General features: G+C 31.8%; 2 protein-coding genes across 2 annotated transcripts; both read left to right on the top strand.

The window, feature by feature from the left end:
* The first annotated feature begins 3972 nt into the window (after positions 1-3972).
* On the top strand, positions 3973-5999 carry LOC123013063 (chitin deacetylase 8-like). The gene is made up of 4 exons (XM_044411380.1): positions 3973-4192; positions 4251-4447; positions 5069-5452; positions 5503-5999. Exons 1-4 carry the CDS (start codon positions 4028-4030, stop codon positions 5879-5881), a joined length of 1125 nt encoding a protein of 374 aa, XP_044267315.1. The 5' UTR covers positions 3973-4027; the 3' UTR covers positions 5882-5999.
* A 3845-nt stretch (positions 6000-9844) lies between these two features.
* On the top strand, positions 9845-11310 carry LOC123013184 (chitin deacetylase 8-like). The gene is made up of 4 exons (XM_044411571.1): positions 9845-10038; positions 10097-10293; positions 10348-10740; positions 10797-11310. The coding sequence occupies exons 1-4, from the start codon at positions 9880-9882 to the stop codon at positions 11260-11262; spliced, it is 1215 nt and encodes a 404-aa protein (XP_044267506.1). The 5' UTR covers positions 9845-9879; the 3' UTR covers positions 11263-11310.
* Positions 11311-12090: the final 780 nt, after the last annotated feature.

The raw sequence follows: 12090 nt of genomic DNA on the forward strand, positions 1-12090 counted from the left end.
CAGTTTCCAGAAGTTTTTCATTTGGTTCCTTTAATTTGCCCTAATTTCCTTTAATAAAATGAATTCTTCAAGGACCGCCTTTTGGAAACTATTGAATCGTTTGTTATCATAGTAACAAGGCATAGCAATCTTTTTCAAAATTATTTTTTTTTTAATTAAATTATTATTCCAGATTATTTGCTTTTAAATGATTGTTTCAGTGTATTGAAAAATCTGGTACGCTACACGACCGGTAGACGCCTTAAATAAAACTTAAAAGCAAAACAAAATTTAATTTGCAAAACACGATCACATTTTTATAGGAGTTTTAATTATTATTAACTAAAATTAATTTCTGTAGAAAATGATTAAATGTGTCCCCCTTGTATGATCTACTCTTTCATAAAACAAAATTACATACATTTACACTGTTTTAGATTAGACGGTTCACAATATCGCACACCTAAAACAAAACATTATCAACTCAAAAGATTTTTCAGTAAATTATTTATTCGGATTTTACTTACAAAGTAATAATTATTATAATCAGCATCAAGCTAAATATCTTTTTTGGCCTTGACAACTGTAATTGACATTTTAATACATTTTTGACAGCTACAGTATCTGATTTTTACAAAGCATTTGTAAGGTTTCGCGCACGCAGTGCTGTAAAATAACAAGAGAATTTTAGGCCTTTAGAGATTCCGATAAAAAGATACTTTATGGTAAGTAAAGTCCATTAATGCTGAAAAAAATTACCGCACAAATTTATCTAATTAGTATTCAAAAACAAACACATTTTTTTCAGCAAGATTCTATTCAACGCCACCTCGTAGTGAAAATAGTAAACGCAAAGACACGTCATGTGTTGACAAATCGAAATTTAAATTAATCGAAGAACGGTCATCGGTCTTCGACCAAAAAGTTTTGTACATTATTTGTGTGTTAGGTATGTACTTCACAGCGTTTAGTTTTATTAAAGCTCTCAGCTTCGCTTCGAGCTTCAATATTAAAACTTTACGCTGTAAAATTATACCGTGCGATCAAAAAAAAATAAATAAATTAGAGTAGGCGGTGATTAAAGACCTTCAGATAACAGTCCTGATTTTTGACATCAAATGTCAGTGGGAACTTTGACAAGTTTGCGTTTTATTCATTTTGAGTGAAATAATGTTCACTTTAGAGCAGAAAATTTTTATTGTTGTAAGTTTTTACAAAAATGCTGTACAAGACGAAAACGATGAATGGTCATATTCACTTTTAGTTTGTGTGGAAAATTTCCAGCTCAGATTCCCAGCCAATGTGTTGCCAAATGTAGAATATTAATCGTCGCCTACTCTAATTTATTTTTTTTTTGATCGCACGGTACCTACCACACGTATAATGACGTATAATGAATTAAATAACTATAAATGTACACATAGAAAATAGGTAGAAGCTGACGCGGTTTAGTGAGTCCTCACAAGCTCTGAACCAGTGGCGTAGTGGTTCTGTTCGTGCAACGGAATACCGCGTTAAAACTTGAGAAAAATAAAACTTCACGTATAACGTATTCAGTAAGGGCAATTTTTACTTTTATTTGTAAAAATTCTATCAATGAATTAAATAAAGTGAATAAGTAAATATATTTATTTCTGTGTTACATAATAATCTATTTTCATTTTTTTTTAATTTATAGAGGCTGAATACCTAGTTTCTTCGTCCTCAGATTCCTCCGCTTCGGTATCAGACCAGCAGACCAGCAGACCAGTTTTTAAATTTGATTTTATGTACATAATTAAACAGGCAGTAAATTACCTGAAGGTTATAAACCTCTTTTATTTCCATTTCATAAATTTTTGAGGAAGTCTAAGTAGAATATTATGAATATAACAGACATTTACCAAAATTATAGTGCTCTAAAAAATTGCGTTTTGGTGGTTAATACTGTTTTGCTGTAAGGTACAGATATGTTCTTTTTTCATATAGTCATTGACAATGTCAACATGTTCACATAATTTTGTCTAATCATCAGCCGTAATTGCCGCAAGTTTTTCTTTTTTTAATTTTTGACATCGTCTAATCTAAAAGTAATATGTCTTGCTGCCACCTAATTTTTTTCCAGAGCCCATATTTTTTCAATAGGATTTAGCTCTGAATGATAGAGTGACAGCCGAAAAACAAAATACTTTTTATTGGATCCTCTTAGTATGGGAATGATAAACAAAAACACGATTAAACCCGTCACACTAAACTTTTATTTAAAACACGACGCGTTTCAACCACAAAGTGGTCATCAGGTGAGAATAAAACTCACCTGAGGATGACCACCGTGTGGTTGAAACGGGTCGTGTTTGAAATAAAAGATTGGTGTGAAGGGATTAATCGTGTTTTTGCTTAGAAAAACAAAATGACAAAATTTTCTCAACAAAGCCGGTGTTGTATTTGATGGATAATTGTGGTACCATTTTGTTTGTAATTGCAAAAATTTGATAACATTCCTTGCGAATTAATTGTCAATTAGCTTTGTCTAGAATTGCACGCCAATGATGTGCCGCGCGTTGAGAGTTCGGAGTTTACTCTGAATTTGAAAGTGGACTGGGTCCGACCAAAATTCGTTCGTCGCCCATCAACGGAGATGTGTTCTTTTCAAACCGCGTCTAGAACAATGTAATGCTGCATTTCTCTGTCACCTTTCAATAATATGGTGCGTGCTTTTTTGAAAATTCTATAGATATGAAATAAGTGGACAGGCATTTTTTCTGCAAAAACTTTGACTGTTCTGAGAAATTAAGACTCGTTTATCCATAGCTCTATACTTATCTCGTTAGCTAATCTATTTTATTACGTAAATAAAAGTAAAAGATTTATTTAATCTTGTCTTCTAGAACAAAGTTTTAAGTACCTGTAAACAAACAGATATTTTAGTCACTACATTTTTCTACTAAAGATAAATTGCTGCAAACAATTAAATTGAAGACAGTGGCGGCTCGTAGTATTTTATTAAGAGGAGGCAGATCTTTTTTATATAAAAAAAATAGAACTATACACATGCCTTCTACTTAACGACTAAAAAATGATTCTCTGCTTTTCTGACCACCAAAAGCTAACTTTTAACAGCAAAGAAAAATACAAAAATCGACTAACCTTCTTAAAAAATTTTTGAACGTTTTATTAAATTTATTAATTTTAATTTGCGGGGCCAAATCTACATTTGTGGCTATATTTTATTTACCCTGGAGATGTAATTGGCTACTCATACATACAGGCTGTCCCAGACTTATAGGGAGGGGTATGGATCTATCATGGACCGTTAATCATGTATGGGGAATTTTATGAAAAAAAAATGCCATTTTTAAAAAATCGCAGCGGCTTTGCTGGAAAAAATGTGAATAAAAACAGTTGCAACCATTTTTACTGAGTCTAGTCCAAGTAACTTGATTTTTTTTAATGAAACATCCTGTATGTTATTGCTTTATCGAGTAGAGCTTTCAATAAAAAATCTAGGGTTTGGAGGTCTAAACCTTACCTGTTTTATTGTACACCTTTTTAAAACCTTTTTTAAACACTGTGAGTGTCAAAACCATATAGTGGCTGTAAATACCTCTATCTAGTTGTGCAATTTTTGACACTATAAAGTATCATGACTTTAAATGCCATTACGGATTATTTCTTTCGATTTTAGTCAGTTCATAATTAAAATTAGTTTGACAAAGAAACAATTGTTTTAAAGTTGTGTCTTAAAGTTTGTTTTTTAAAGCCGACTCAAATCGTACATTTATTTGATCGTATACGATCAAATGGTGGTGAAATTTTCGGTAATTTTAAAAACGTTTTATATAAAAGTTAAGGTAATTAATACTCATAATATCATAAGTGAATATAAAATATTTTTAAGAAAAACACTAAAACTACCTTATCTAATCGCTTCCTGTAATTCCTGTAATTCTGTCCGTTTTTGATTGACGAGCTCTCGTGTTATCAGATACTGAAGCAAGCCTATATTAACCGCACCACAAAAATAGGTATATATAGTTATCCTCTTTACTACTTTTGAAACTAAAAAAGTATGAAGATTATAATTTTTCTTTTTTATGCAATATGCATTGTAAAAGGGCTTCCGCCCCTCAACAATTCAAGCATTTGTAAAAGCACATTCTGTGAAATTGAAAATGATTGTCGCTGTTCTTCTACAATTAACCCAATTACCAACATTGATGATCCAGCACCACAAGTACGTATTTATGTTCTTGCATTTGTGTAGTAAAAATGAGTAAAATATATTTTTATAGTTTATAGCAATAACAGTAAGTGAGTCTGTTGTTACAACGCTATATCACAACTATTTAGTGCCTTTACTGTATGGTCGTACAAACCCTGATGGAAACTCAATTGGAGCAACATTTTACGTCAACCACGAATACACAGATTATGAGTTAGTCCAAAAATTATATCTTCATGGTTATGAAATTGGTGTACATTCGATAACGTAAGTTTGTATTGAACGTTTACCAACGACTATAAAGATGTGATGCTTTTCGCAAGCTTTTATAATTCCGTTTCAATATCAACAACACATTTTTTGCCAAGCAAAACTTTAGTATAATGGCACTAAAATTTCCATCTAAATTAATAGCTATAAACAGTTTTGAACAAAAGGTTTTTGACGTTTGATTTTTGTCAAAATGTCAAAATTTTTGCATAAGTAATTGAACAATAGTTAATTGTATCACAAGGCTAAAAACTGTAATTTTGCGAGCGCGGTTTATGAGTTGAGGCGAGTAACGGTTTTGGAGATATCGAATGTAAATTTTTTGTTTGAACAGACTGCAAATAAAAGCTTCAAAAAAACGAATTTTGATACCTCTGAAACCGTTACTTTGCGGACCGGACCCATGTTTATTAAAAAAAAATTGTTTGGTTTGATCCATACTATTATTTCCTGAAATATTTTACAATCTTTTTTTAACAGCCATTATTAAGTATAAAAGATTGTTGTATAAAAATTATGATGGCTAGATATACATTTATAATAAAACTGAGTTTTGCATCCACTGTAAATAATTATTTTTTCCAAAGCATGTTTTTTAAACTTAACTAAATGTTTTAGGAAAAATTCATCTCAAGATTACTGGAGACACGCATCTTTAAATGACCTTATCGAGGAGTTTGATGGCCAGCGGGAGATTATATCGCATTTTGCTAACATTCCATCCAAAGATATTCGAGGTGGTAGAACACCACAGTTACAATTTGAAGGAGACTTAACAATCAACGCATATAAACAATCTGGACTTGAATACGATAATTCGTGGCCAACAAGTTCTAATAAACTTCTTCTTCCCTACACACTAGACTATTTGTCTACTCAAGAGTGTTTAGTATCAATTAGTTGTCCTAAAGAGTCACATAAACATTTTTGGGTAGCTCCTCTCACCAATATTAGGGGTAATAACAACGTTGAATGTAATTCCCTGGCAAGCTGTTTAATCGAGTAAGTCTCATAATTTACTCATTAAATTGAGAATATAATAATTGTTGTAGTGGAACCGCTGAAGAAATTGCCAATTGGTTAATAAATGAAGTTGACCGAGTAAGAACAAATAATCGGGCTCCTTTAGTGTTGCGACTAGACTCGTATTGGTTTGAATTTACCAAAAACAGTTTAGAAGGTTTTACTTTATTTTTAAACGAAATGTCAAGAAGAAATGATGTCTTTTTTGTATCAGTACAAGATATTGTTGATTGGATCAAGAATCCAGTTCCCGTTACAAAATACGTTACCCCAGTACATAAGAGATCTGCAAAGTGCACTCCTATTAGTTGTGCTCTCAAGTTTTTGAATGGAAGCGAAAGGTACATGAAATCTTGCGTTGGATGTCCACGAACGTATCCCTGGAAAGGAAATCCATTGGGAGAATAACAAGAAATAATATTTATCTTATTTATTATACTTACCTTTTTACATTTGCTTTTTACCTACTGTAGGTAACACACTTACTTGAAAAAACACAATATTAAAATATTCTTTTATAATTCTATTTTATTACAGTGAAATCTCCCATAAGCGGACACCAACGGTGACAGACATGCTTTTTGTCCGGTTAATGGAGGTATCCGCTTAAAAGAAATAAGTGTAAATAAACACAAAATAAAAAAATATATTATAAAGATAATAATATAGTATTTGATACAATAATAGGACTTATCAACTACTTTTTGATGAAAAGAAGTAGTTTGCTTCTTGAAATGAACAAATCTATAATTAAAACTTCATTATTCTGACTCTCCCTGATTCTCCCTCCACGTTGTAAACTTAATCCGGCGACATACTGTATAATATTCTTTATTGGGTAGTCTATTTCTAGAGATTTCTTCGTTAACTTAATATAAGTAGAATTTATATTATAAGAACACAAAGATGGACAGAATTTCACCACTACTGAGGTCTGAATCTTAATATACAGGGAGCCCCAGAACTCGCGCCCCAGAGAAAATTTTCAAGTAAGGTAAGATACCAGGAATATGAAAAAAATGTTTAAAAAATTCTATCTGTCAAAAAATTTTGACATTTATTTTTTGACATTTCACCATTTTTTTGTCTATATAATGATACTGATGATCTTGTATATGTTTTTTACAATTATTTAGTAAAGGTACAAAAATTTTGCCAATAAAAGCCACAAATAACAGTGAACAGAGATACAATTTAGGATACAGCTTTCTTGTTTCCTCTTTTAATAGCCTATAGCAAAAAAACTTGGGAAATTATTTTTCCAACAGAAATATATAGAGTCAAAGTCCAAACTTTAAACCCTCATAACTTCGAAATTTTTATAGATACAATTTTTTTGACATTTTTTCCATGTTCCTGGTATCCTACCTTATATGGCTTTTTTCTCTGGGGCGCGAGTTCTGGCGCACTCGTATGTGATTCCCCAAATTTTCTGACGGTTAATCATAAAAATTACATACGCGCGTATGACATGCTGTCCGCTTAAAGGAGAGATTGTGAGGAGCCCGTGTGATCGCAAAAAGTTTGTAAATAAATTGTATTTTTCTTAAAATGTTCAAACATAAAACCAAATATCTTCAAAAAATTTTAGCTGAAAACTCCTCTTAATAAAAAGTTTAAATTAAGAAATGTTCATTAACAAAAAAGTACGTCCGCAAAACTAAAACTGGATAAAATATTTTCAAGCAATATGTCTAAGCAAAACGGGAATATTGCAAAGCGTGTTAAAAAAAAATTCTACTTGAGAAATTTAACCTATTTATTTTTTAAATGACATGCCATCAAAATAGGTTAACCTATTTTTAATAAAACACGTTCACACCATGGAAAAATTGAAAATTTTTTTTTTGAAGTTTACCGTTTTTTTTTAATGTGGCTGTAACCTGCGTTGGACCTACAGCTATCTATCATCAATCATCATACTTCTAGAAATGCCTTTTAGTTAGTCAACTAAAATAGTGATTTCACTATGTTAAAATTAAATATTTCTAGTTACACATTAATACAAGTTTTGAAGTTTCTTTACTTTTTTTGTATTCTTTATGTTTTTGTTTTGTTTATTGAAGATTTTTTCTTTAACCTACTGTTAATTCGTTTACTAAAAAATCCTATCCCAAATTTTAAATATGGACATTATTTAATGTCCCTTTGTAATATTTTATGTTTATGTTGTTAAAAACATGTAGAAAAATTAACAAAACAGGCATTTTTGTGGTACACATTGTTAAACAAAAGTTTAAATTACAATTTCGATAATAAATCAAAACTTTTGTATATTTAAAAAAATATATAAAACATCGTGAAAATTAAGTTGGGCTTATTTAAGTTACCTTAATTATTTAGTAAAGGTACCAAAATTTTGCCAATAAAAACCACAAATAACATTAAACAGAGTTACAATTTAGGATACAGCATCCTTGTTTCTTCTTCTAATAGTCTGTAGCAAAAAAACTTAGAAAATTATTTGTCCCACAAAAATAAATAGAATCAAAGTGCAAAATTTAAACTCTCATAACTACGAAATTTTTATAAATAGAATTGTTTTAACATTTTTTCTATGTTCCTGGTATCGTACCTTATATGGCATTTATCTCTGGGGCGTGAGTTCTGGCGCACTCTGTATGTGGTTAAATAAATTATTATATAACAGATAATCCAATGTTTCAAGTAGAACTTTGATATTATATATTTTTGACTTATTTGTGAATAATTCATAGTTTGTGACTCTTCTGCATTTGAAAAAGGTTTTTTAAAACTCCTAAAAAGTTCGAGAAATAATTTATGAAAACATGTAGTTTGGCTCAAGAAATAAATATTTTTAGGATACTGAATTGGTAACTAGCGTTTACATAGTTACAAACGAGTCCGGTAGATAAAATTTGATGACATAGTCCGGTAGTAGTCTATTACCGACCGTAGCCTATTTACCGGCCGGTAGCCTGTCTACCGGACTCGTTTGTACCTGTGTAAACGCTAATCAAATTTTTATTTTTATGAATTTTTGCTTAACTTGAAAGTTATCGTTGCAGTACCTATCCTAAAACATCTTATACAATATACGACCGGTAGCAATATTTTTATGGCTTTGCCAAACATACAGGTCTCGTCCCATTTAGCCGTATATTTAGCGAAGCCATAAAAATGCTATAGGTCATATATTGTATAAACAAGCTAAAGAAAAATTTAACTAGTGTTATAGTCACCAATTCAGTATCCTAAAAAATAATAAAAATATTAAGCATATGTTATTTGTGTGTATCTATCTACAGTCTGAGTCACTTAGAATAAAGACTCTGACCGATTTTTAAACGCAACCCAAAATACATTCTCACAGTCAACTTTGCTTTTTGTGCGTTTGAAAAATTTAGTTTATTAAAGTCAAAGTAATTGTTGATATGTCATTAGTTAAATTTGACAGTGTCAAAATTCCACTTTTTTTCTCTTGAATTCAAAATGTACTCAAACGACGAAGAAACTGACATGATGTTGAAAAATGGGAAATGCCACAAAATGCTGTGGCTGAATCTGTACCGTCAAAGGTACACCCTAGGATTCCAAGTTATAAAAATTGTCCAAGCTACCACAGGTAGGTATTTATGTTTATACAGGGCGATTTAGATAAGATAATGAGCCTGACGATCTGGCGATGCAACCCAAAAAACAAATTTCGTTTACGTTTTGATCTAATTTTAATTACGATTTGCATTTGCAATCCAAGTTATCTTATGTTGCTCTGACAGTGCTTTGACAAGCAATTTATGATTTATAAAAAAAACTGTTTGCCTACCTTTAGTGTTTAATTCTTTCATACATTTTGTATTGGGTTTACACCGAAAAGACTTCCCTAATTTCTCTATCATTCCGCGAGAACTGAATGGCACTAATAATCGTTCTCTGCACTGATGTCAAAGTGACACAAGATGATAACTTGGATTCAACTTGCAAATGCTAATTGAAATTGGATCAAAGGCGTAAATGAAATTTGTTTTTTGGGTTGCATCGCCAGATCGTCAGGCTCATTATCTTATCTGAATCGCCCTGTATCTTTGAAAAATTTTAAGCAGAACATAATTTACGCATAGTGGTATCTGAGAATATATTTTGGGTTGCGTCTGAAAGTCGGTGAGGGTCTTTATTATATATGACTCACCCTGTATATCATATTAGATAAATTTTCAAGAAGATAAGTCAACAAAAATCCAGTGATATATTAGTTTCCTCGAAATATTGTTTTGATGAACAATTTTTGTGACAATACAATGTTATCATGGCCACATTGCATTATTATCTTATTATCAAATTTTAAGAGCTAAGATTTCTAAAAAGCGATACTAGTTTTTGATTTATAAATGTACAGTTTCACTGATTAGAGCAGTGTTGTTGAAACTGTCTAAAGAATTTAAAAAATGAAAACTACAACGTTTTTTTTGTTATGTATGTGGGCTGTTTTAACACATTCCATGTCTATAAAGGACGCAGAAAAATGTTCAGATGACAATTGCAAAATTGGAGATGGTTGCCGTTGTTCTTCAACAAAGTCGCCTCTCGATGGAGATGCTCCACAGGTACTTGAGATAACAGTTGTATCAAACATCTTGCAAAAATTGTTTTATTTATTATTAGCTGATCAGTTTAACTTTTGATGAAGCTGTAGTCAACAATATTTATACTGATGTTTGGGAACCATTACTGTTTGACCGGAAAAATCCCGACGGCAATCCCATAAGCGCAACATTTTTTGTTCCTCATGAATATACAGATTATAGGAGAGTCCAAGATCTGTACCTTCGTGGATTTGAAATTGGCGTAAACTCCATAACGTAGGATTAGTATTAAATTATTATTGCTTCAGAATATTTAGGTGATTATTGTAGTAAAAACAGTTTGGCACAATATTGGTTAAATGCCACAGAAGAGGTGTTAAAAGAAGAATTTGAGGGTCAGCGCATTCTTATGTCCCACTTTGCAAATATTCCACAAGACGATATTGTGGGTGCTAGAACGCCCCAACTTCAGTTGGACGGTGATGTTTCAATCAATGCTTATGTTGCCTCTGGAATTTTATACGACAGCTCATGGACATCCAGAAGCACTACCATGATGTTTCCATATACGCTTGACTACCTGTCTATACAAGAATGTCGAACCGGTACTACATGCCCAAAAGACTCACATCAAGGTTTTTGGGTTGCACCAATAATTAACATCCAAGGAAATAGCACCGATGGCATACTTGAATGCAATTCACTAAATACTTGTAATTTTCAGTAATGTTTAGAACATACTTTGACTTACAATAAATATTAATAATGTTGAATTTTAGCGGGACTGCTGATGAAATTTCCCAATGGTTACTGTCTCAAGTAGAACGCGAACGGTCCACCACAAAAGCTCCTATAACACTAATGGTCCCCTCATCATGGTTTCGTTTTACCGAAAACAGTTTTGACGGATTTAAAACATTTTTGGATGAATTGGGCAAACTTAACGATGTATTCCTCGTTAGTCTAAAACAAGTGATCGACTGGACCAAAAATCCTGTGCCACTGAGCGAATTTAAAACTGATGTACCAGACAGAACAGCAGATTGTGGAGCAATTAACTGTCCCCTGCAAAATGCTAACGGCGACCTTAGGTACATGATGTCATGTGTGCCTTGCCCTGAAGTGTATCCATGGTTGGGTAATCCTTTAGGACAAGCTACTATAACTGAAAAGACTACTACATCAACTGAAGAGTCGACTACATCATCAACTGAAGAGCCTACTACAACTTCTGAAGATTTTTAATTTTTTTAGCATGTTTTTCAAGAGTGCAATAAAACTTGATTCAAAATATATAAGTGTATTAATAAAAAAATCTTGGTAATTATAATATATTTTATTCTGGCTTGACTAAAAGGTCGCTTTAGGAACGGTCAGAGTACATCTACGTGACGCATTTAGGTAACCAGTAAAACTTTGTAAGACGTTGTAAAAGTTGATAATGGTAGCGTGATCTAATTTGGGCCGAAGTGATTTGTAAATTGACGCGACCTCTACTTCGCTCTTTATATCCTCATGTATATTTCCATTAAAGAAAGCGTTCAGTATTCGACAAGTGTCGCAGGTTCGTAGGGAGGCCTGTTAGTTGTTCTATAAAACTAAATCCTGCAAAAACGTGCACAGCTTTTTGTTGAGTTTGTTTAGTATTCCTGCTTGATATTACCCGCGTAATACATTAATTAATAAGATATCATGGATAATAAATATTAGGTACTTGTGTAAAAGGAAAGAAAGATATTACAGTACAAAATGTATAAGTCAATTGCACAAAAGATGCATTTCATCATCTCAAGAAAAGGTGTGTCTCATAAAAGTAACCTCAAAACTGCTTTTAATAAAGTCTTAATTAATGCAACAACCAACATAAAAATTCTTGAAATACAAACGCCTTATGGTGTCAGGTGTCAGAACTCGCGCTGCAGAGAAAAATTTCAAGTAAGATAAGATACCAGGAACATGGAAAAAAATTATTAAAAAATTCCATCTATCAAAAAAATTTGAAATTTATTTTTTTAACATTTGACATTTTTTATAACTATTTAATGATTCCGATGGTCTTGTAGGTATATGTTT

Source organism: Tribolium madens, unplaced genomic scaffold, assembly GCF_015345945.1.
Source record: "Tribolium madens isolate multiple individuals breed KSU strain unplaced genomic scaffold, Tmad_KSU_1.1 Scaffold_96;HRSCAF=242;Tcas5.2_LG5, whole genome shotgun sequence".
NCBI lineage: Eukaryota > Metazoa > Arthropoda > Insecta > Coleoptera > Tenebrionidae > Tribolium > Tribolium madens.

What these genes read in the sequence shown, in the direction of transcription:
- LOC123013063 (XM_044411380.1), top strand. Translation starts at nt 4,028, where the DNA reads ATGAAGATTATAATTTTTCTTTTTTATGCAATATGCATTGTAAAAGGG. An exon ending in TTGATGATCCAGCACCACAA is followed by an intron (nt 4,193 to 4,250) that starts GTACGTATTTAT and finishes ATATTTTTATAG; the next exon opens with TTTATAGCAATAACAGTAAG. An exon ending in CTGGCAAGCTGTTTAATCGA is followed by an intron (nt 5,453 to 5,502) that starts GTAAGTCTCATA and finishes TAATTGTTGTAG; the next exon opens with TGGAACCGCTGAAGAAATTG.
- LOC123013184 (XM_044411571.1), top strand. Translation starts at nt 9,880, where the DNA reads ATGAAAACTACAACGTTTTTTTTGTTATGTATGTGGGCTGTTTTAACA. An exon ending in TCGATGGAGATGCTCCACAG is followed by an intron (nt 10,039 to 10,096) that starts GTACTTGAGATA and finishes ATTTATTATTAG; the next exon opens with CTGATCAGTTTAACTTTTGA. An exon ending in ATTGGCGTAAACTCCATAAC is followed by an intron (nt 10,294 to 10,347) that starts GTAGGATTAGTA and finishes TGATTATTGTAG; the next exon opens with TAAAAACAGTTTGGCACAAT.